Genomic DNA, 23,974 nt, shown 5'->3' with positions numbered 1-23,974 from the left:
GTGGTTATCTTGGTAGTGAAGATCTTTATTGTACAGTTCTTCTCTGTATTCTTGCCACCTCTTCTTAATATCTTCTGCTTCTGTTAGGTCCATACCATTTCTGTCCTTTATCGAGCCCATCTTTGCATGAAATGTTCCCTTGGTATCTCTAATTTTCTTGAAGAGATCTCTAGTCTTTCCCATTCTGTTGTTTTCCTCTATTTCTTTGCATTGATCGCTGAGAAAGGCTTTCTTATCTCTTCTTGCTATTCTTTCGAACTCTGCATTCAGGTGGGTGCTTATATCTTTCCTTTTCTCCTTTGCTTTTTGCTTCTCTTCTTTTCACAGCTACTTGCAAGGCCTCCCCAGACAGCCATTTTGCTTGTTGCATTTCTTTTCCATGGGGATGGTCTTGATCCCTGTCTCCTGTACAATGTCACCAACCTCATTCCATAGTTCACCAGGCACTCTATCTATCAGATTTAGTCCCTTAAATCTATTTTTCACGTCCACTGTATAATCATAATGGATTTGATTTAGGTCCTACCTGAATGGTCTAGTGGTTTTCCCTACTTTCTTCAATTTAAGTCTGAATTTGGCAATAAGGAGCTCATGATCTGAACTACAGTCAGCTCCCGGTCGTGTTTTTGCTGACTGTATAGAGCTTCTCCATCTGTGGCTGCAAAGAATATAATCAATCTGATTTCGGTGTTGACCATCTGGTGATGTCCACGTGTAGAGTCTTCTCTCGTGTTGTTGGAAGAGGGTGTTTGCTATGACCAGTGCATTTTCTTGGCAAAACTCTATCAGTCTTTGCCCTGCTTCATTCCGCATTCCAAGGCCAAATTTGTCTGTTACTCCAGGTGTTTCTTGACTTCCTACTTTTGCATTCCAGTCCCCTATAATGAAAAGGACATCTTTTTTGGGTGTTAGTTTTCAAAGGTCTTGTAGGTCTTCATAGAACCGTTCAGCTTCTTCACTGTTACTGGTTGGGGCATAGACCTGGATTACTGTGATACTGAATGGTTTGCCTTGGAAATGAAGAGAGATCATTGTGTCGTTTTGGAGATTGCATCCAAGTACTGCATTTCGGACTCTTTTGTTGACCATGATGGCTACTCCATTTCTTCTAAGGGATTCCTGCCTGCAGTAGTAGATACAACGGTCATCTGAGTTAAATTCACCCATTCCAGTCCATTTTAGTTTGCCGATTCCTAGAATGTCGACATTCACTCTTGCCATCTCCTGTTTGACTTCTTCCAATTTGCGTTGATTCTTGGACTTGACATTCCAGGTCCCTATGCAATATTGCCTTTACAGCATCAGACCTTGCCTCTAGCACTAGTCACATCCACAGCTGGATATTGTTTTTGCTTTGGCTCCATCCCTTCATTCTTTCTGGAGTTATTTCTCCACTGATCTCAGTAGCATATTGGGCACCTACTGACCTGGGGAGTTCCTCTTTCAGTATCCTATCATTTTGCCTTTTTATGCTGTTCATGGGGTTCTCAAGGCAAGAATACTGAAATGGTTTGCCATTCCCTTCTCCAGTGGACCACGTTCTGTCAGTAGAGAAGCAGTACTTCAAAGCAAAAGGAGACTGGGGGCTGCGGGGAGTAATGCTGATCAGAATCAACTTTGTAGAATTTTTAAAACATAGCCTCCTCCTCAATCCACCCTTACCAGTACTACTATAGCCAGTGCATACACAGTCCTTTACTCTTTGGAAGTTAAAAGTATCATAAGACAAACTGCCTAGCAAATATTTTCCCACCAACAGGGGAAAGAAAATATTCAACATAATATGTCTGTATTACTGAAAATTTAAGTAAATTCCTAAGTAATGGGGTTTAACAGCTCACCTAGTCGGAGACTCTGCCGCAAAATTCCTCCAGATGACATATTTTTTTCAGCTTCAATTTCAGTGAAGCCAAGAGAACTTGCAAATATAAGTACATCCACAAGGCTAATTAATCTCTGCAAAAATGTCACAGAGGCTTCTATTGAAAGCCCTTGAGTAGGTTCAATATTCTCCAGCTCATGCTGTAGGGAATAAATTTTGACATTTTTATATATATATATATTCTGAAAAAGCTCAATTTTATGAGATACATTCCCCAAATTTCTAAATTTTATAAAAAGTTTGGCTTTTATAAATCTAGTTCAACAGAGGAATTTCCTTATCATTTCATCTAAAAAAAAAAAACAAAAGCATACATTCAGGTGAAACACTGTCAGTCATATTCCTCACTAACTAATTCATCCCTGATAATTAACCATTCTCTAGTGCCATCATTCCTGGGACAGAGTCTAAGGTCCTTTCAAGTAATTATAACAGATTCTGCTGTTTTTGAATTACAGAACCACCACATTTAAGTTTTAATCAATCAGAACATATAAGTCATGTTTTCCCACCAATTTTACATAGTAAAGTCCTTACTGTAGCCGACGTAGCAGCTGAAAGCAATGGCAGTATACCCCCACAAGCCATGACCATATTGTCCATCACTTGAGAGATGAGATGAATGGTGTTGTGTACAAAGATGATATTATCACTGCTATTCACGAAGTCCATAACTGTCTTTGTTGAATGGCTGTCCAAAGATAAATGATGTTTACTCACAATGCTAAAGAAAGGAAATCAGAGTTGCCTACTTGAGGGAAGGGAGCATAAGAGATGCTTTCTTCGCTTCATCTTGAAAGCTGAGGAAATATAATGATGCAAGCAGGCATTCTGGGGGGCGTACACTTCCTCAGAATATGCAGACCATTCCATATCAGTGGTTACGATCTGTGCTCTTTTTCAGTTCTGAACAGTAAATACTATTGATCTTACACTTGATATAAAAGTTGAACTAAATTACTCTAAATTAGGAGCAAAATTTGAAGCCACAAAAACTCAGAGGTAAATGGTGTTACATGTGCTATGAAAAATGAATTTCCTAGTAACATTTTCTTAGATAACGCCATGAAATGTTTTTAAACAGAATAAGAGTAGAATACAACTAACAATAAACAAATTAGGCACTTTTAAAAATCATAAATCACACAACGGAGGATAATCTAAAATACGCAGACTTTTTATAGTAAAAATACACTGGAAAATTAGATGTTTTACCTAAATCCCATTTTTTCACTTCTTCTAGAAATAAATGCATTTGGCAGACCTGCTACTGCTAAGTCACTTCAGTCGTGTCCGACTCTGTGCGACCCCATAGACGGCAGCCCACCAGGCTCCCCCGTCCCTGGGATTTTCCAGGCAAGAACAATGGAGTGGGTTGCCATTTCCTTCTCCAGTGCATGAAAGGGAAAAGAGAAGGGGAAGTCGCTCAGTCGTGTCCGACTCTGCGACCCCATGGACTGCAGCCTACCAGGCTCCTCCGCCCATGGGATTTCCCAGGCAAGAGTATTGGAGTACATTCAGGCAAATTATATGATATAAAATATGTCACAGAAAATCTTCAGCAAGTATTTTAAAAGAAAAATCTCTGATTTTCAAGTTTTTGTATTATAAATATGATACCTCACTTTTGTTAAAGAGAATAGACATTAATTCAATAAAATCCTACCACAGAAATAATTTATATCCTACTTTTGAACCAAATGACTATAGTTAACTACAGAATGTTAACTAAATAAATTTCTTTGAAAACAAAGACTAAAATTTATATACATCTTCTATGATAAATAAATGGACAAACCTTCTCCACATCTGTATGTCTGTTTCTATTGAAAATAATAGATCAGTGAGCAAACGCTGATGCATTTGAGACCATCTGAACTCAGGAATACGGAACATAGACCTGGAATCCCTCCTCTGTCCATTAACTGTGTCGGCTGTTCCTTGCCCTGGCTGCTCTTGTTGCCTTGACATCTAATAGAGAAAGTTAAAAAGAGTAATAAAGTAAGTTCAACTGCAAAAGAAGGCATTAATATCTAATAGAGTCTATGCAATTCACCTAACAAATACTCACATTTCAAGACACTAAGGAACCAAATAAGAGAAAAATTATTAATGAATAATGACAATGATACATTTAAAGCAAAGTTACAAAAAATGCTAAACTAGCACAATTCAGTAGTAACTGGCCTGGAACCATGTTAGTGTTATCACCAGTTAATACAGCATTTTATACATGAATCAAGTTTTGGATTTTCAGTAGTGACATAAAAGAAAGGCTGTATCTGGATTATGAATTAGCTGGAATTAAGAAAAAACAACAATTGGCTAACTTGGGATTCAAGTTCACAGCTTGCTGTTTACAAGTCTTATGCCCTTTCAACCACAGCATCTTATCTCCTTGCCCATTGTTGGTCCTGGACAGATGTGTGATGAAATATACTAAGTTGACTTCATATTTTGAATAATTAAAAGATTACATAGAGAAAAAAAAAAAAAAGAAAAGAAAAAACAAAAATAAAGACAATAGAATGAAGACCAAACCAACAAAAAAGGAAGAAGGAGAACAGTAAGAGTTGAATCAAGTGGGAAATGACAACATGGAGCCTCAGTGGTGTCATGGATCCCTCTGAGATACTGGTCAAGAAGAAAGCTCTGCCTCTGAATCTCACAAAGGCTCCTGCAGCTCACAAACAGACTTCATGGAACAATTTTAAACTGCATAGTTTGTACATAAAATTATACAAAGCAGGTGGTTCTGCAGGAAGGTAGCAGAAAAACTAATGTCCTAACTACGACTGGGGTCATCAAATAAAGGGCAAAAGGAAAGTATTTCCAAAGTTTGCTTTATAAAAGCTAAAAATAGGCTAACAGTGAAACTTGAAAGTAGTAACTTTTAATGATACTGTAGTGAAACTAACAATAAAAGCTGCCACTTAACAAACTCACACTAAAAATCAAACCCTGCTGAAGATAAGAAATGAAATCTTCATATTCACCACATTTATGTAATTGCAAACAGGTTATCAACCAACTTTAAAACAAAATAGAATGTAAGTATATACACTTATTCTATTTCAACTCAATGCAAATGTAGTTCAAGGAAATAATAAATATGATCACCTCAAGCACAGGTTGAGGAGGCTGGGACACTTCCATGTTTGTACTGGCCTTCAATTCCAGTCTCTCAGTATCTGTAGCAACATTGGAAACATCCAACTTAGCAATCTTATGCTCAGAAGTAGTAGGAGACTCAAAGATATTACCATGAGAATCACTATTTAGTTTGGTTTCTCCAGTGAAGTTAGTTTTCTCCTGTTCCTCCAACACATGACCAATGTCCGAATGTACAGCTGCTTGGGAACCAGTCGCATCTGGTGAGGTAGCTGAAGCCCCTGGTGCTGTCATAAGCAAGATTCCAGAATCTTTAGGATCTTGAGTTTCAGCGTCAGTTTGTTTCTTACTTACAGCCTCTTCCCCTTGAAACATTAATTTATGGTCATCACTAAACGCATCCACTCTCTCACTGGCTTCAGAAGCACCTGGAGACAAACTATTATTTGGGGGCTCTGTGGGGAGACCAGCTTCCTCAGTGGGTCTACATTCTACCTTCAGTTCTACATAATCATCATCATCTTCTTCCTCTACTATAGACTTATCTAATAATTCTGGCACCTCTGAAGCATCTTCTTCTGAAGGAGAACTGATGGAAGCAGTTACTTCATTGACAGTCACTGTATCTTTGCCAGTTGTACAAGAATCAGAGGAAATGGTCACAGCTTCTGTTACGTCAGAAGATCTTTCTAAATTATCTGCATTAACTGTTTCATTTATCAGTGTTTCTTCTAAAGGGACTTCATCCAGTAAATCCTCATTTTCTGGCCCAGTTGTCCTTTCTTCATTAGATGTAGCAGGAATTTGCAGTTCACTGTTAGATGCAGCTTCTACTGAGCTTGTCTGTCCAATATTTGACTTTTCATCACTATTTCTAGTGATATCAGAAGACACAGGAGAATCCTTTGTATCTGATTGTTGGGATCCTACTGAAACATTAACCTCCCTGCTAACACCAGAGACTGCTCGAACTGGACTTGAAGAACACTGCCCTGTTTCTTCATCAACTTTTCCCTGGTGTTCCCTTAATATATTGGCAAGGTTTTCTTTGTGTATTTCAAAAGTGACCTAGATAAAAAATATACAGAGTCAAAATACACACAAAAAATAAATGAACAGAGCAAACAAAACATAAAATTTAAGTGTTCAATTTTTCCAACACATGGTTTATATGATGCAAGAAACAATTTTCTATAACATCTTATGAAATGATAAATAAAAGGTATCAACCACAAAAATCTAAATTATCAAAAAAAGTATAGCTAATCAATGCTAACAGGTAGCATGGCATCAATCAATAACAAGAACACAGTTATTTAGATCATATTTTTAAGACATATGTACAGGAAAACAGTATATTATTCTACTAACCTGTATATCTTATACCAAGATCTAAGTATGAACCATTGGAAAGTCCTTTGTGCACTATGTAATATATTGTTTAAAAAGCAATGAAAACCCATTTTTCCATGATTTATTCTCAGCAGAGATCAAAAACATCAGTTATGTTCACTTCATATATGATGCACATTATATACTTAAATATTATATATGTTATATATTATAGCTGCTCTCTCTGCATTTATTCAGCTATGAAAATAACTTCATACTAAGGTAAAGAATATAAATTATTTTAGCAATGAAATAAAAAGATCCAACCATTCCCCAAAGGTCAATCATAATTTTCAAAGCTGAACTGATCACAAATGGTCTGAAAGTTCCAGTTAATTCATCCATGTGATTCATCCATCCACTTGTAGAGTTGTATGTAAGAGATTACTATATACTCAGCCCTGTGAACATACCCGTATCATGCTTATTAGCATTTTGCCCAACTAAATGGAAAAATTTCAAGGTTTAAGTATAAGAGAGAGTTCTGTGATTTTAATGTCAAAGGTTTATGTTATTTCATGACATATTATTACATTATAGCCACCATTGGAATCTTCCCTGGCTGCTCAGAGGGTAAAGCTTCTGTGTGCAATGCAGAAACCCAGCTTCGATCCCTGGGTCGGGAAGATCCTCTGGAGAAGGAAACGGCACCCCACTCCAGTACTCTTGCCTGGAGAATCCCACGGACGGAGGAGTCTGGTGGGCTACAGTCCATGCGGTCGCGAAGAGTCAGACACGACTAAATGACTTCACTTTCACGGCCACCATTATGTGACTGCCACTAGCAAGTTTCAATGTGAACATCACCAAAATACATGCAGAAGGTATAGGCATAATTAGAGTTTATCAGTGCTAGAAGTGTTTATGTAACCTTTATTATTATAATAAACACAGTAAATTGAACCTTGTAGTCAACAAACCTTTATTGAGCCCTAGTACGGGAGGATGATGGTAGATAAAAGGATGAAAAGATGATTTTCCACGCCCAAAGATTCACAGGCCTTTTTGTATGCAGGCAGATATAATGCAAACAAAACTATAAATAATGCACAATGTACACAGTTTCTCTATAGTTGGTAACTAGCCTTTACGTATGACACATACAGTATAGTCTCGCCATAATGTGCTAGAGTGACAGTGTTAGTTGCTCAGTCATATCCGACTCTTTGTGACCCCCATGGACTGTAGCCCACCAGGTTCCTCTGTCCATGGGATTCTCCAGGAAGGCGTACTGGAGTGGGTTGCCATGCCCTCCTTCATCTTCCCAACTGAGGGATCGAACCTGGGTCTCCCCATAATGTGGTATATCTAAAACTAAAATGTTTAGGAAATAAATATTTTCCTAGTTTTGAATATGTGGGGAACTTTTTTGAATATTTCAAAATGAAATGCTTATATTCAACACTAAAGAGTAAAATGGCATAATAACATTAATAAAATATCAATTTCTTCAATGCCCAGAAGGCTATCATCTTTGAACTAAGTTCTTTATTTTCATTGATGAATTCCTCATTTATTCATCCGAGAAAAATTTACTGAATTATCTACAGCACACCAGACACTGTGTGGTGAACAATACACAGTTCATGGTGCCTATGTTTAATGGAACAGATGAAAAATAAACACACGAACATACAAGATAATGTCAAGTAATAATAAGAAAAATTTAAGAAAAAAGCGGGGGCGGGGGGAACTGGGGAAGGTCTCTGGAGATGTCTGAACAGAGAAAGTGAGAAAGAAAGTTACACGAATATCGAAAAACTTTCAGGCTGAAGGAAGAACAAACACAAAGGCCTTGGAGCCAAAGTAAGTTTGGTACATTTCAGGAACAAGAACCACCAGAAGACTGCAGATGATGAGGTAGGAGATGGAGCCCCTGCTTTATGGTTGCAGAGAATCATAAACTGAGTACAAGACTTTGAATTGTATTCTGATGGTGGAGAAGGCAATGGCACCCCACTCCAGCACTCTTGCCTGGCAAATCCCATGGATGGAGGACCCTGGTGGGCTGCAGTCCATGGGGTCGCTAACAGTCAAACTGAGCGACTTCCCTTTCACTTTCATGCATTGGAGAAGGAAATGGCAACCCACTCCAGTGTTCTTGCCTGGAGAATCCCAGGGATGGGGGAGCCTGGTGGGCTGCCGTCTATGGGGTCGTGCAGAGTCGGACACGACTGAAGCGACTTAGCATACATGGTATAATATCTGTCCTGACATATTAATACATAATCATGTGCAACACAACAGTATTATAGAATGAGTTGTTGTGAATAACCATGGGTTTGACTTTACTCAAATTGAGGATTTTTTAAATTTTTATTATAAAATACACCAATAAATATGAATATATAGAATCTACATGTATGGTTAAAGAGTAATTTTTTAGCCCCATGTACCTATACCCATGTCAAGGAACAGAACATACCTCGCAATTCCACTATGCGTCCATCCCCAGTTGTACTCTGAACCTCACCAACTCCCAACAAGAGGAAATCACTATCGTATTTCTACTCATTGTTTCCTACTTTAATAGTTTTACTACCTATATGGTAAACATACCTAGAATGTTTAGATTGAGATTCTAAGTAGAGCATAAACCTAGCCAACTAAAAGAAAGGCCAACGTTCCCAGAGTTAACTAAGGCTCCCGGAGAAGACAAGCTACATAGGATCTGTGTACCGGAGCGGGTTCCGGCTTCTCTAAGAGGATATAGAAGACTACTTATGTCTATAGGCAAGGTCATTAGGAAACACCGGGAAATACAAAGGATAAAAGATCTCTGAGGGCTAGTGGGGGCCAGGTAGTGGGTATTTAGCATAAATAAGGTCCAACAAAAAAACTTTTGTACTTGCCAATTCTAAGCTTACAATTCTACTCTCAGAAGCAGAGCACAGTAGATCCCATGTTTGAGGGGTGAAGTGAGAATCTTCAGGTGATGTAGGCAGCAGGACTAGAGAGAATAAGAACTATTCACCACACTGTCAAGACAAGCAGTCATGAGAACATGGACCCATCTCCGGTGGGTAATTTGTCCTCAGGCTTTAAAAAGATCTTACAAAGGCATCTGTCATTTCAGTAATAACAGCTCCCCCTATCTCAATGCCACCATCCTGGGACCTCCCTTCACTGGAATCCTGGAGATCCCTTCATCTCTCTCCTGTCTCTTACATCCTGTATCTTCTTTGTTCTATTCTCCCCTTTGGGTGCAGTATTTCCTCCACTGCCCGCTTGAAATTTTTATATTTTGCCGACTAAGGTCCGTCTAGTCAAGGCTATGGTTTTTCCTGTGGTCATGTATGGATGTGAGAGTTGGACTGTGAAGAAGGCTGAGCGCCAAAGAATTGATGCTTTTGAACTGTGGTGTTGAAGAAGACTCTTGAGAGTCCCTTGGACTGCAAGGAGATCCAACCAGTCCATTCTGAAGGAGATCAGCCCTGGGATTTCTTTGGAAGGGATGATGCTAAAGCTGAAACTCCAGTACTTTGACCACCTCATGCGAAGAGTTGACTCATTGGAAAAGACTCTGATGCTGGGAGGGATTGGGGGCAGGAGGAGAAGGGGACGACAGAGGATGAGATGGCTGGATGGCATCACCAATTCGATGGATATGAGTCTGAGTGAACTCCGGGAGTTGGTGATGGACAGGGAGGCCTGGTGTGCTGCAATTCACGGGGTCGCAAAGAGTCGGACACGACTGAACTGAACTGAACTGAAGGGTAAACTTACTCTACCTTCACACTTGAAGGGCAGATACAATCACAGGTTGGAAAACATCTACCTTCAGAATACGAAAGTTACGCCTTGATTGTCTTCTTTCTGTGTTTATTGTTGGGAAGTCTGAGAGGTATTTCTGATTCATGAACATTCATATGACTTATTTTTATTTACTTTGTTCTTTTTTGTGAAATTTTACAAAGTCTTTTCTTTGTTGCTAGTGCTTTGAAATTCCCACAATGATTCTTGGTACGGGTCTATTTTGACCCATGGTGCTAAATACCCACTGGGCCCTTCCAACCTACTAATGAATATCCTTTGGTTCTGAGAATTTTTCCTGAATAACTTAATTCATACCCCCGTCCCCTCTCTCTCCCCTGTTCTCACTCCCAGGATTTCTCTCTTTTGACAAGGCGCTGATCGGTCCTCTACTCTTCTTGCCATTTCTCGATTTTCCACCTGCTTTGTCTTTTGGTTCTATCATCTGGGAAGTGCCTCATCTAACCGCTGAACACGGTTTCCACTTCTCTTATGTGACTCTGCACTAGTCACTTCACTTCTCTGCTGCTCATATTTTTCCTCTCTGAGAAGGGTAAATACAAACTTCATAGTTTAAATTTTTCGCTGGTGTCAAAAGGGAAAGGAAATTTCCTCTCTCCCCTGTGGTTTTTCCTATAGAAAACTTGAAGTTGGAAATATTTTCTCTGGTACCTGGAGATGTATTTAAACCTTTTTAAAAGATAATAAGCCTCTTGCTAGTTTTGTATCCCTAGGATATCTTTCCTGGGGGCATTTGAGCCATTTCTTTCAAATACATCAAGAATGATGGTGTCCTGTCTCTGTAAGAGTTTAAGCCTATGTGCTTGCCTCCAAGATGTAACCTCCAGTTTGTCAAAAATACACAAGAATTTATTTTTTTTAATAAAAACAATAACATGTATGTAATGGATTATATCCGGCCATATAAGAGAATGAAATTTATTTTTTCCTTTGTAATCTCTTTAGTGGATTGCCTATGATATACACACATCATATTCTAATGTAACACTTTTTATTTAGTAATAATAATGTTACATTCTTTTCTACAGGGAAGCCTGGCATGCTGCAGTCCATGGGGTGGCAAAGAGTCAGACATAACTTAGCAAATGAACAACAACAACAAATTCTTTTCTACATTTTAAGGAGAGGATATTTTTGCATTGGCAAGAGGTTTTACTGTTAACTGCTTCCTTAACAGTATAGTAATAGTAACACATTATTAGCACGTAGTCACTGAGAGATTAAATGAGGTTTTGTATGTAAAATGCTTAAAATGATACAATATACAAAGTAAGCTATGTATGTGCGTGACATTATTGCAACTATCATTCATTTTCAATAGGTGTTGCGGTGGTTCTTTGTCTATTACTGATATCAGACAGAGCAGGACTCAATTCTAGTTTCATGTTTTAGAACCTACTCGTTTGTCCGGGGTGTTAACTGTTTTTCTTCCATCTTGTTTCTTCTCGTTATATTATCTGTTTTCTCTGAATTGCCTTTTACCACTTATCTGCTTTGTCTCTATCTCCTTAACTTTCTTGTATAACTTGGTTCTTTCCTTATGATTAACACAAGGCGGGGCTAAAGGCCAAGGGGTTAAAAAGCTTTTTAACCTACAGCAGGTAATCAACTTGTACCTCTACCACAGAATGATCTGGGTGGGGCCTAAGACAGGAAGGCACACTGACAACCCAAAGCCGCATCCTCAAGGTCCTGCTTGCAGGGTAAGGGTCTGGTGCCTATATTTTAGGAACCACGTGGGAAGCAGGGGACGGAAGTGTCACCTTTGCATTCAACACACAGTCTCTTAGTCACCCTTTCCATTTTGCTAATATAAAACAAGACCAGTAATCCTCTGTGTTACTCTCCCTAGAAGTCTCGCAGAACAGGTTGGGGTTGTTTTCCAATAGCGCACAGTAGGGGAAAGTATCAAGATGTCAAAATCAAAGTTCTACTCAGTGTTTCTAATGGTTGTTGCTTGCAGCACATACAAGCCCTAATCTTTAGCTTCAAACAGTTGAGGGATGTGAGTTCTGAGAAATGTGAGACTTTTTTTTTTTTTTTAATGAAAATGAAGTTGATTTTTGGCTTTCCCCATACTAAGCTTATGACTGACTTGCCCCAAACCTAAATTAATACAACTTACCCAGCTGATCCACAGACTCTAAACTTGACTGTTATTTACCCTACTCCTCTTCCCTGTATCCTGGGTATTTTTTTTATTTTTGCAAAATCCTTTCATGGCATGTTTATGTTGAGTTTCAATACAAAATGCATTAAATGTTAGTGTTTAACTTGCCAGCTTAACTCAACTAACAAACTGAGACACTGTATAGTAAGGATAATTTTCATCCTACATTAAGACCAATAACTACACTCCTAATGTGAGGAGGAAATGCTATCCCCTAGTTCAAATGCTACAAAAGAAACTTAACAGTAAAAAACTGTCATCCATTTCAAAACAAGTATGTTCCTATACTAAAGAGCACTGTTTTAAAGAATAAATAGAACAGATTTGAGACTAAAAAGTTAGAACTTACATTACTTTCACTATAAAACTCATTCAGTATGTTAAAACAGTATGGAAAAATTTCAAATTGTTATGATTATACTTGCTCAATATATTTTTACAACAAATGTTAGTCATCTTAAAATGGTATACAATAGGAATTTAATGGACATTTCAAGAACTTAATATCTGATCTATGTGATTACATCTAAATACTACTACTATATATACATTTTTTTTTAAATTTGGTAATAGGATACAAATGGACTTCCCAGGTGGCACAGTAGTAAAGAATCCACCTGCCAATGCAGGAGGCACAAGAGATGGGTTTTCAATCCCTGGGTCAGGAAGATACCCTGGAGTAGGAAATGGCAACCTGCTCCAGTACTCTTTCCTGGAGAATCCCATGGAGAGAGGAGTCTGGCGGGCTACAGGCCATGGGGTTGCAAAGAGTCAGACATGACTATGTGACTGAGCACACAGCAAATACAGCATAATAGGATAAAAACTTAATAGAAAAAAATGTATGAATAAGAGTCCTGAAAAAAATCATTCACTTTTATGTTAATGCTTTTATTGAGATTATTAACATCATAGCAACAGGGAAACAAAACGTTCATATTACCTGTAGCCCATTGCAATGCTCTATGCAGTGATGTTCCCTGCAAGTTTATAAACAACTTGAAGAATTCCTCTTGGATTTCCATGTCCCCTTCAGGGCCAATAGAAGAGACATATTTTTGCTATCACAAACTCTCTCTTAAAGAGAGACTTTTCATGTTGCTCTGAAGAGTATTCACTTAAGTTACAACTTCCCATGACTGTCTTTCAATCATTTGCTAAGAGACTATTCATTCTCAAGGTGAAACATAGTACATATGTCTCTGTAATGTAGTTCTTTCTCACATTCTAACTGTATTCAGGCCGAGGAGAGAAACTTTGAACTGGCCATTTGAAAAGATAGGTTAAGAAGTAATATTTAGCATTAAATTTTCAAGCACAAGGAAATGGTTTATATAATACACACTGCAATTCAACACAAAGTACAGTTTCATAAAGGTGTACTTAATGTGCCACAGGAATGTATTTCCTTTTGTGACAAACAGATTTGTAGTCAAATCTGTCCTAAAACAGTGTTTTGTCTTCCCTAAGCAAACCAACTTGTTTATTCTTTTTTTGCAAATATGAATATTAGAAATGCATTTAAAATTTTTGAAGCTGATTTTTAAGCCTTTTAATTTACTCCAGTAGTTGAAAACCTAAATGACAACTGAGTAATTATCACTGTTGTTATCTTTTTTGATACTGTTTTCCTAGAAGTATTTGTGACTGATAATTCCTAATTAATTACTAGATATTGTTCTAAATTACTTCACTAAAAGACTAGTCATTAATCTTCACAATCATTTGATAGCTAATCGACAGCTGTTTGCCATGTTTGGAAATCACTACCATAAGCTACTAAGGACACTCATGCTGCTGCTGCTAAGTCGCTTCAGTCGTGTCCAACTCTGTGTGACCCCATAGACGGCAGCCCAACAGGCTCCCCCATCCCTGGGATTCTCCAGGCAAGAACACTGGGGTGGGTTGCCATTTCCTTCTCCAATACATGAAAGTGAAAAGTGAAAGGGAAGTCGCTCAGTCGTGTCTGACTCTTCTTCTCCGAAAGATACTCATGAGCTAGTAACTATAATGTTTCTTTAGCCATTACTTTCAACTTAATAGACACTCAAATTCACTAATTAGGAGATAAAAGATGAATGCAATATATTAAGAGATTAGCATTACTAACCTATGTATTAAAAAATTTTACCTATAAAATTTAGGTTGTTTTAAACGTTAACAATGTTTAGGAGTTAGCTTTCTTTTTGTAAGCAAATTCATTGTTTTTATTAGATGTTATTTTCCTTTGGAATAACAGCTGTATATAATATGCTAACTTCTTAACTTACCAACCTTTCCACAGCTGATAAATAAGACATAATTTTCTTCAAAAATAGCTGAATATCCATATGGGATATTAGGAAGCATAGCTCAAGATGATCATAACCACACAAGAGGAAACCTTTTATAGAGACTCTGATGCAACAGCTTACAACAATAACAGCATAAGACATAATGCTTAAAAGAAAATTAAGTATTTATAAGCTTATACATATTTACTGATCTATTTTATGCAAAATACCCTGGTTAAAAATCTAAATATTCTGGTCAAACCTAAGCATTTAAATGCTACCCTAATAACAACCTGACTAGAGGGATATCAAGTATAAAGCCTAGCCCATTCTAAGAAAACCACCTAAAAGAATTAGTTACCAAAGCAGCATTATATGTTCTATAACAAAGAGAAACAATCCTGTGAGGAAAACAAGTCACGTATATGATAAACACTATACACTCACCATGTAATATGCTCAAAAACTTTTTTTAACTAGGTAGTATATTTTAACAGAGTTCACAATACACTACCCCCAAATATGGAACACTGGGACACTATTTTTTAAGATGAAGGAATCTGAGAAACTGTGTGTAAGAAAGATTCTGCCCTCTTCATCCTCCCCTGAAGCAGGTCACAAGGACTCTCGAATCACTCCCTCGTCCCTGAAGCTTCTTACGTGAGAGGTAGGTAAAACCCAAAGGAAAAAGCGCACCCTCATCTCAACAACAGAGGGATGCTGAGAAGAATCCGAATGGACAGTCCCTGACGGTTTTCCCGCGGTGTACTGTCCTCATACCCTTTGTCCTCCCATGTTTATCCATGACTTTCCACCCTTCATCAAATCTAATACAAAAACGCTCAGACTTAACTGTTTCTTTGGGTCTTCACTTCCTCATGAAACACCCACTTGATGTAAAACATATTAAATAAATTCATACGCTTTTCTCTTGATAACCTCTGTTAATTTTCAGGTCCAGTCAGGAATCTTAAGAGAGTCAAGGAAGAATTTCTCCACTACAATTCACATGATTCAAATATAAAAGACTAGATGGCCTATAAATCTCCCTCCCACCACTGGTCCTCACCTGCACAATTCCCCAAAAGTCAGGCAATCAGTTATTAATTTATGGATCTTTCCAGAGTGTTTTTGTGCATATATATACAAATACAAATTCTCACTTGCCCACCTATTTTACTTATTAATACCCACTACATATCCTGTTTCACACATTCTTTTGTCACTTAATATATCTTGGTGAACTCTCTCTTAATTTGCAGTCCCTTACAATGAGTAGGTTGAGCATCTTTTCATAAATCTAAAGTACTTTTTACTCAGTTTTCCATGGGCTGTTTGATCATGTCTTTTGTCCATTTTCCTATTAGGTTGTCGTTCTCTCTCTATCTCTAGGAGAAGTTTACATAAAAGGAATGCTATCTTTGCTCTGGTCCTAAATAGTTTTCTCAATTTGTCGTCTGTCTTTCTGACTTTGCCTATGGTATTATTTGTTTTTTGGTCACAAAGGATTTTGCATGTTTTAATCTAGTTAAAAAAAAAATTAGTCTTTTTTCTTCTTTAATGGTTCTAGATTCTAAATCATACTGAGAAACTTCTTACACAAAAGTTTACAGAAGAATCATGCCTTTTCTTCTAGTACTTTCATGCTTCCTCCCTCCAACTGCAGCACAGTTCATTCAATTGATCCATACGTTAAATTTCTTCATATTCCAACTTTTTCCTCCATAGCTGAGTCCTCTATTGTCCCAACACTAATCATGGATAGTTTAAGTTTTCCCTGGTGATTTGAGACGTATCCTGTACAATATACTAAATACTCATATGGAATTTTATTTCTGGACTTTCTCTTCTAAGCCCCTGGTCAGCCCATCTCTTCATGGGTCAGTATTGCAACTTTTAAATTACTGACACCTGGTCATGTAACTTAGTCCTCAGTAGACTTAGTTCCTTATAGTTGCTCTTTACAGAATCTTCCTGGATATTTTTACTTGTTTGTCTTACTGTTCCTTAATAATTACCTTACTCTGCTTTTTCCCCTCCAAAAGAAATATGGTTAACTGGCATTTCCTTGGGATTTCATTAGCTTTATAAAATAACCTAAATAAATTTCTTTAAAATCTAAAGAAAAGCCATTATAACTTTATGGTGTTGAATCTTCCTATTCTAGGAAATACATTTTTCTATTTTTTCATGGCTTCTGTGTGCCCTCTGGGAATGCTTTAAAGACTTCAAGTAATTCAAAGTAAAATTTAGATACTACTGGCAGTATACGGAAAACATACAACTGTGCCTAGAAATACCTGGAGGTACCAAGAAGGGGCTGACACTTAAGTTTGGCCCTCATTAATTATTACTCATTTGCAAGAAAGAGAAGAGCAAGATTAAGAGCAAGGGGAGACATCGTGCAGAAGAAATTTAAGAAGATCTGTGTAAGAAATGATGTGTAAGAAAGATGGTGAAAGAAAATTCAAGACACTGAGTTATTTGGTAAAGCAACAAGATTAAAGCATTTCTAAGAGTGATGAACAATAAAAATAGTAAGTATATCAACTGTAAGGAGGTACTGGACTACAAAGGCTTTGTGAATCATGAGAAAGAAGGAAAATTTTATCATACACATAAGGGTAAGCTTTATTTATTCCCTGTTTTAAAAGGCAACTATGTGATTTACACAGACAAATTAAAAAATTATTTTCAAATGGAACTGACTTGTAAATCTTACTATTCCGTTCACAGAAAGCTTAAAATAAAACCCACTACAAAAAAACCAAAAGAATAACAAAAAATTGAACATACCTATATAAAAACTGCCAAGGAAGCAGAAACAACAGATTTAAAAGCAGTACAACTGTATTTTTGTTTGTATTGACAAAGACTCTCTCCTTAACCAAACTTTATTACGGTTCCTCTGAACCTCTGTCTCAACTAGGCCCTCTGTCCTTGCCAGACACTGGAGCAGCTCCTCATTTCCCACTGTTCCATGGATGATATCTAATCAGCCTGGCCTGCCTTCAGCAAGAGTCCTGTTAAAGTCTGGTTAACTAGAATCTGGCCATGCCAGATGGCTCCTCTTGTTAACTTTCCATTCACTGAAGACCTTCCCCTCTTCTACTCTGCTCCTTAGCTATAAAACCGAGACTTCTCCTTGTATTCAGAGTTGAGCTGAGCTCTATACTCAGGATTTTTCTCCCTATTACAAGAGTTCTTGAAAAAAATCTGGTTTTACTGCTTTAACTATTACTGACTCTGGTTCTTTTCAACTACATGTATGTGTGCAAGTGTGTGTATATTTTTAATTAATTTCAACATATTTTTTAAAAATTATTTCCACCAATTTTTCTGAACAGAGTTTTTGAGAAACCCATAATATGAAAAGCAAATTAATTCACTCAATTATTTCTTCCTAGAATTTTAATTCAGATGTTACATAAAAGTTGCAACTTTGGGTCTAAAGTTCACCATCTTAGGTAAGCAATACTAGTAAACATAAAAAGAAGCCTTATTCTTTCATAAAATGACTTTTGAACAACACTTTCTTATTAACACCAAGTGAGGATGCAATTTAAAGAGAAACTTTCCAAACGACCAATATCCTCTTAATCTCTATAAATATACTAACACATGGAAAACATTCTTAATTAACATCTAACATTCTTCAATCAATTTAAAAGAAATTTACTTAAAGAAATTTTCTTCCCTCCAACTTCCTTAAAATATGAAAATTTTCATCTAATCAATAATTGTTCCCCATTCCACACCATGCCTGAAAACATACACCTAATAAATACTAAGTTAAGCTCACTTTAGTGGGCAATACCATATATGGTTTAAAATACTTGCAAAATAGTTGAGATACACAGGATGCTTCTTATTTACTGATTTAAGCATCTGGCAAATACTGAGACAACCTTCAAAGTAACCCTAAACAGGCAGTATAATCCTCATTTTAGATGCATGAAGACAGGAAGCACAGTGACATAAAATAATATCACAATAATTTACTAACGGCTGATTCGTGCAAATATATGGCAGAAACCAACACAGTATTATAAAGCAACTATCCTCCAATTACAAGTAAATAAAGTTAAATTTTTAAAATTCATCTTGACCAATTATTTTTTCTTAAGAACAGTCTAGACAGGCACTCCCATGTAAAGTTAGAATACAAATCGATACACAATTTTTTACATAGCACCTTAGCAATATCTTTTTAAAACATGCAAACTCCTTCTGGTATTTTAGAAATTCATCCTACAAAATAAGACATACATATATATACATATGTGTGTGTGTGTGTATATATATATATAGAGAGAGAGAGAGGAGCAGACTCATCAGTGCTCAGAGACAAGGGAAAATTAAGCCACGGTGCAATACACTGTAATACAATTCAACAGATTTTTAAAAATCACCTCCACCAGTTTTTCCAAATAAAATCTGGAGAAGGCCAGAATATGACAAGTAAACTTGAAATCATTTACTCAATCACTCCTTCCTAGAATTTCAAGTGGTCTGATAGTAGTCAGACTTTATATCAGAGCTACAGCTTTTGCTCTTAAACTTTACTTCTCCATAATAAGATGCAATATACATACACCTGATAATATGTAGGCACTAAAATTTATGTAAGAAGTATATCACTAATTGAAATAATGCTGTAAAATATAAATATGATATTTTTACAAGAGAGTAATTATATATGTGTGTGTGTATTTATGTAAAGAATAGAAGACTAGAAGTCTTGCACTTAAGCCATATGCAGGTGACAGGATAACAGGTAATTTCAGGATTTTGTGTTTATATTTTGTACTAGGTTGCACATTCCCAACAAAGAGCACATATTAATTAAAAATTGAAAAAAAAAAACTAAATACTATCTGTTCAAAAAAACTTAAAGCCAACAAATACTTTAGCAATTAAATATAAAATGCAGACAATCATGAAATATGAAAATTTTGTTAACTCTTGAAATCATAAAAGAGTACACAATTTTTTTTTGGTGTTTTTGGCAAGCCATGCAGCACGTGAGATCTTCGTTTCCCGACCAGGGATCAAACCTGTGTCCCCTGCAGTGGAAGCGTAAAGCCCTAACCACTGAACAGCCTAGGAACGCCTTGTAATTCTTAATTTTATTATATAGCCACCATATGCTCACACATACAAACATATGTATATTTATACATGCCAGTTCATATCTTGTAACTTTTAAAAATACTTTTAAGAAACCACTTAGAGAATTTTAACAAAAGTGATTTCCACCTGCTTTTTACCCAACCTAAACTGTTATATATTCTTCTTTTATAAAACAACTGACATTTATATTTAAGCCATTTCATCACAATTCAGAATATATTAAGACCTTAATCTAGATTTCAACTAAAGAGTAGAAGCACTTTGGCATACCAAGTGCAAACAATATTTAATTACTCAAGATAATGTTCTATTTGAAGCATTAAAAAAAGGAAGATAAATAATGAAAACCTAGAAAATACAATAAAATAATAAAATTACAAAAGTTACTGGTACACACTTAAAACCTGAGACCAAGGTAACCAACATACTCCAAAGACACCAGGAGAGCCTATTACTGCTTCTAAAACGTAGTTCAGCTGTTAGAAGGGAGGGACCCAGTGACAAACAGCTTTCCTGCTACAGAGGTGGCAGGATATCTATCAAACTGGACAATAAAATTGCAATTGAGTTTCTTTGGCTTTTTATAGCAGCTACATGTATCCTGATGTAACTGCAAAAGCTATACAAGTCTGCAACATCAGTTTTTTACACACCAGTTCTTTATGAAGAACCAAGTTATAAATTCGTGTAATAGAGATTTTAAATGGCTGTAAAAAGGAAAAATATGTATCACTTCAGTATTATATGCACAAAAATATTTATAAACCTTTACAACTAATATCTACAAAGAAAAATTTTTGATTCCAATAATTTCAGCACAATTTTTATCAGCATGCTACAAATTGTTCATCTACTTACTGAATCACTTCAGGTCTGTCCTAAACTTTATTAAATATTGATTTGAAGAGCGTTAGAGTATAAGCTTTCCATTTTACTTTAAAAATAGATATCAAGATTTATGATTCCAAACACATTAACATAGCTACATTCAAATAAATCACTTTACATCAGACTTACTAAAGAGAAAAGCTTTTTCATAAATGAAAAAAAAATCATACAAAGAAATAAAACTGAAAGACATTTATGAAACATTAAAGGTGAAAACCACAAGAAGCAACTTGTAACTTTAAATTTTTCTTTTCAGCCTCAAAAAGTAAAGCTTAAGCACTTATCTTCTGGAGTACACTTCCACAGCAAAAAGGGACAGGTGCAGTTTTACTGAGATAAAACTGCTCTGAAATAATCAGGATTTTTTCCATTTTATAATTGTAATTCTGAAACCAAGACTGGTTCTTGACTCAAAGTAGGCAAAAAAGACCTTCCTACAAGGTCACCATTTTCTTTGCAAAGGTTTTAAGATCTGTTTAAAGCCATTAAAGTAAAGAAAAATACGAACTAATTAAATATACATATTTAATACACAGAAAACAAAGTCTGCTTTGGGTTTGTGTATAAATTTGAGTCTAAAATACACTGATTTCAGACATTACATAAGAAAAGTAGCTTATATTTCTTTTAACATTTTCTATGCCTTAAAATATGCTCCCAGAAATAAAAAATATATTTTCCTTTATGATAAAAGAAAATGTATTAAGGGGTCTTAACTGGGGTCTATATTTAATTTACATAGAATTTGTCTGTCTTCATGATACTTTCTAAAGAGTATATTATATTAGCATCTTAGTTTAAAAGAGAGAAGGAGAGAATATTAAAGTAAGTAAAACTAATTCCTTGTACAGTTTGAGGGGCCCTAAAAATTTTAAGTAAATAAGAAGGCCTTATTTTAAATACGGATTTCTAGAAACATCCCACAAGATTCAGACTGAGATTCTGAGGTGGGGTCCCGGAAACTATATTAAGATACACATCCCAAGTTACTCTAAAGAGACGATCCCTAAAACATACTGTGTGTTTGTAGGTACTGCTTTAAAGTCAGCGGCTATGGCTATTTCCTGGATCACTGATAAGCAAAGACTGAGGTGCCAAGGTACACACAGGACGGCATGATGCCACATGATGATGTAATCAATGGCTCAGTTTCCTGGGTGGCTCAGTTGGTATAGAATCTGCCTGCAATGCAGTAGGACTTAGGTTCAATCCCTGGGTTGGGAAGATCCCAGGAGAAGGAAATGGCAACCCACTCCAGTTCTCGTGCCTGGAGAATCCCGTGGACAGGGGAGCCTGGCGGGCTACAGTCCAGGGGGTCACAAAGAGTTGGACTTGACTGAGCAACTAACACAAACAGTGATGATGCATTTCCTCCTTCTCCTTCCTAAACAAATATTCAGCATAAGCTGCCAAGTTCTCAGCACTACGCTCAGTTAGGGAGATGGGAAGAGTATAAAACCTTTCATCCCTGCTGATGCGGGCTTTCAATTAACAGCCACTTTTAACCAACAATACAACATGAGGGCTATTACAGGATCATACATGATTAAATGCCAGTCTACATTTCCTATCTGACTCATTACTGCTCTCCTTCATGTACGTTACACAATCTCAGCAGAGCAAACAATTCCCATGCTTTTCCCTCAGGGAAATCACCTCTGTATTTTTGCTTATGCCAATTCCTCCACAAGTGACTCTCGTCACCCCAATCTCTACACACCCAAATGTTATTTATTACTCTTTAAGGTTGTAGTCAGGATTCCCTGCTCACCCAGATGGCAAAGCATCTACCTGCAATGCAGAAGATGGAGGTTTGATCCCTGGTCGGGGAGATCCCCGGAGAAGGAAATGGCAACCCACTCCGGTATCTTTGCCTGGAGAATTAAGAGGACAAAGGAGTACACGGGGTCGTAAAGAGCTGGACATGACTGAGGGACTAAGCACAGCACAGCACAAGGCTGTGGTCCAACGACATCTGACATCTGAACTACAAACGGCTCAAAGCCCGCTCATTTCAATATGAGTATCTGTTCTGTGACACTGACTCCTTCCCGCCTTGCTCTTTCAGTGCATGTATAACCTCCCATATTGGAAAGGAACTTCTTTCAGGATAAAATCTGTTCTGGATTCATCTTTCCTATCTTTCATAGTAAACCTGCAGGTACTCAACTTAAAAAAGACGAAAAAGAAAGGGGAGGAGTGGAAAGAACAAAAGAAGAAAGATAAAGGTAGAAAGGGGAAGAAAAGAAGGTGCCAGCTGGAGTAAGAGCCAGACGCAGTGACTGAAGATAAGTAAGAGAGCCCACGGAAGGGCTGACTGAAAGACAAAGGAGAAGTGGGGGCAAAACAAGCAGAGACAGAGAGGAGGAGGCTGGGGGAGGGAGAAGGCACGTGGTACAGAATGTGCGGGGGAACATGGGAGGGAAGGACAGAGAGAAAGAGGGGCAGGACAAACAGGAGATGGTGGCTAAAAGGAAAAGACGCGCAGAGAGGGAGCGAGCACGCTGAGCCGTGATGGGGGGCAACACAGACCGCGCCAGGAGCCTAGAGTCCACGCCAGCGCAGGGTGTGAGGGTGATTAGACGGAGACTGGGGACAGAGGGGAGGTGGCGGCAAGAGGGAGTGAGAAGGGAGAGGAGAAGGAAGAAGTGTGGGGGGGGAGGTGAGAGGAGAAGAGAAGAAAAACAAGAGGGATGGGAAGCACAGGGAGGACGAAGGGAAAGAGAGACTTAAGATACGAAGAGAAAATTAAGTGCTGTGAATTCACACACAGCAGCACGGCTGAGGAGTACAAAAAATTATCATAATAGTGATTTCAGTTCACTTCAGTTCAGTTGCTCAGTCATGTCCGATTCTTTGTGACCCCGTGGACTGCAGCACCCCAGGCTTCCCTGTCCATCACCAACTCCACGAGCTTGCTCAAACTCATGTCCATCACGTCAGTGATGCCATCCAACCATCTCATCCTGTCACCCTCTTCTCCTCCTGCCTTCAATCTTTCCCAAAATCAGGGTCTTTTATTAAAAAAGCCTGTCCTTCCCATCAGATGGCCAAACTATTAGAGCTTCAGTATCAGTCCTTGCAATGAATATACAGGACTGCTTTCCATTAGGATTGACTGGTTTGACCCCTTTGCAGTCCAGGGAACTCTCAAAAGCATTCAACACCACAGTTCAAAAGAATCAATGCTTTCGTGCTCAGCTTTCTTTATGGTCCAACTCTCACATCCATTGGAGAAGGATGGAGAAGTCCATGGGGTCGCGAAGAGTCAGACACGACTGAGCACTTCACTTTCGCTTTTCACTTTCCTGCATTGGAAAAGGAAATGGCAACCCAGTCCAGTGTTCTTGC

At 37.5% G+C, this 23,974-nt stretch overlaps 1 protein-coding gene across 1 annotated transcript in view; it reads right to left on the bottom strand.

Moving 5' to 3' along the window:
• Positions 1 to 23,974, bottom strand: part of LRBA (LPS responsive beige-like anchor protein) — a 746,329-nt gene that overhangs the window by 573,408 nt on the left and 148,947 nt on the right. Inside the window, exons 22-25 of the mRNA XM_068990001.1 lie at positions 5,003 to 6,061; positions 3,681 to 3,853; positions 2,420 to 2,573; positions 1,842 to 2,022 (exon numbers count right to left, since the gene is read on the bottom strand). Of these exons, the coding sequence (XP_068846102.1) occupies positions 1,842 to 2,022; positions 2,420 to 2,573; positions 3,681 to 3,853; positions 5,003 to 6,061 (1,567 nt within the window). The remainder of the gene's footprint in view (positions 1 to 1,841; positions 2,023 to 2,419; positions 2,574 to 3,680; positions 3,854 to 5,002; positions 6,062 to 23,974) is intronic.

The sequence above is a fragment of the Capricornis sumatraensis genome, chromosome 17, assembly GCF_032405125.1.
Source record: "Capricornis sumatraensis isolate serow.1 chromosome 17, serow.2, whole genome shotgun sequence".
Classification (NCBI taxonomy): Eukaryota; Metazoa; Chordata; class Mammalia; order Artiodactyla; family Bovidae; genus Capricornis; species Capricornis sumatraensis.
This window is presented reverse-complemented; position numbering and strand designations above follow the sequence as displayed.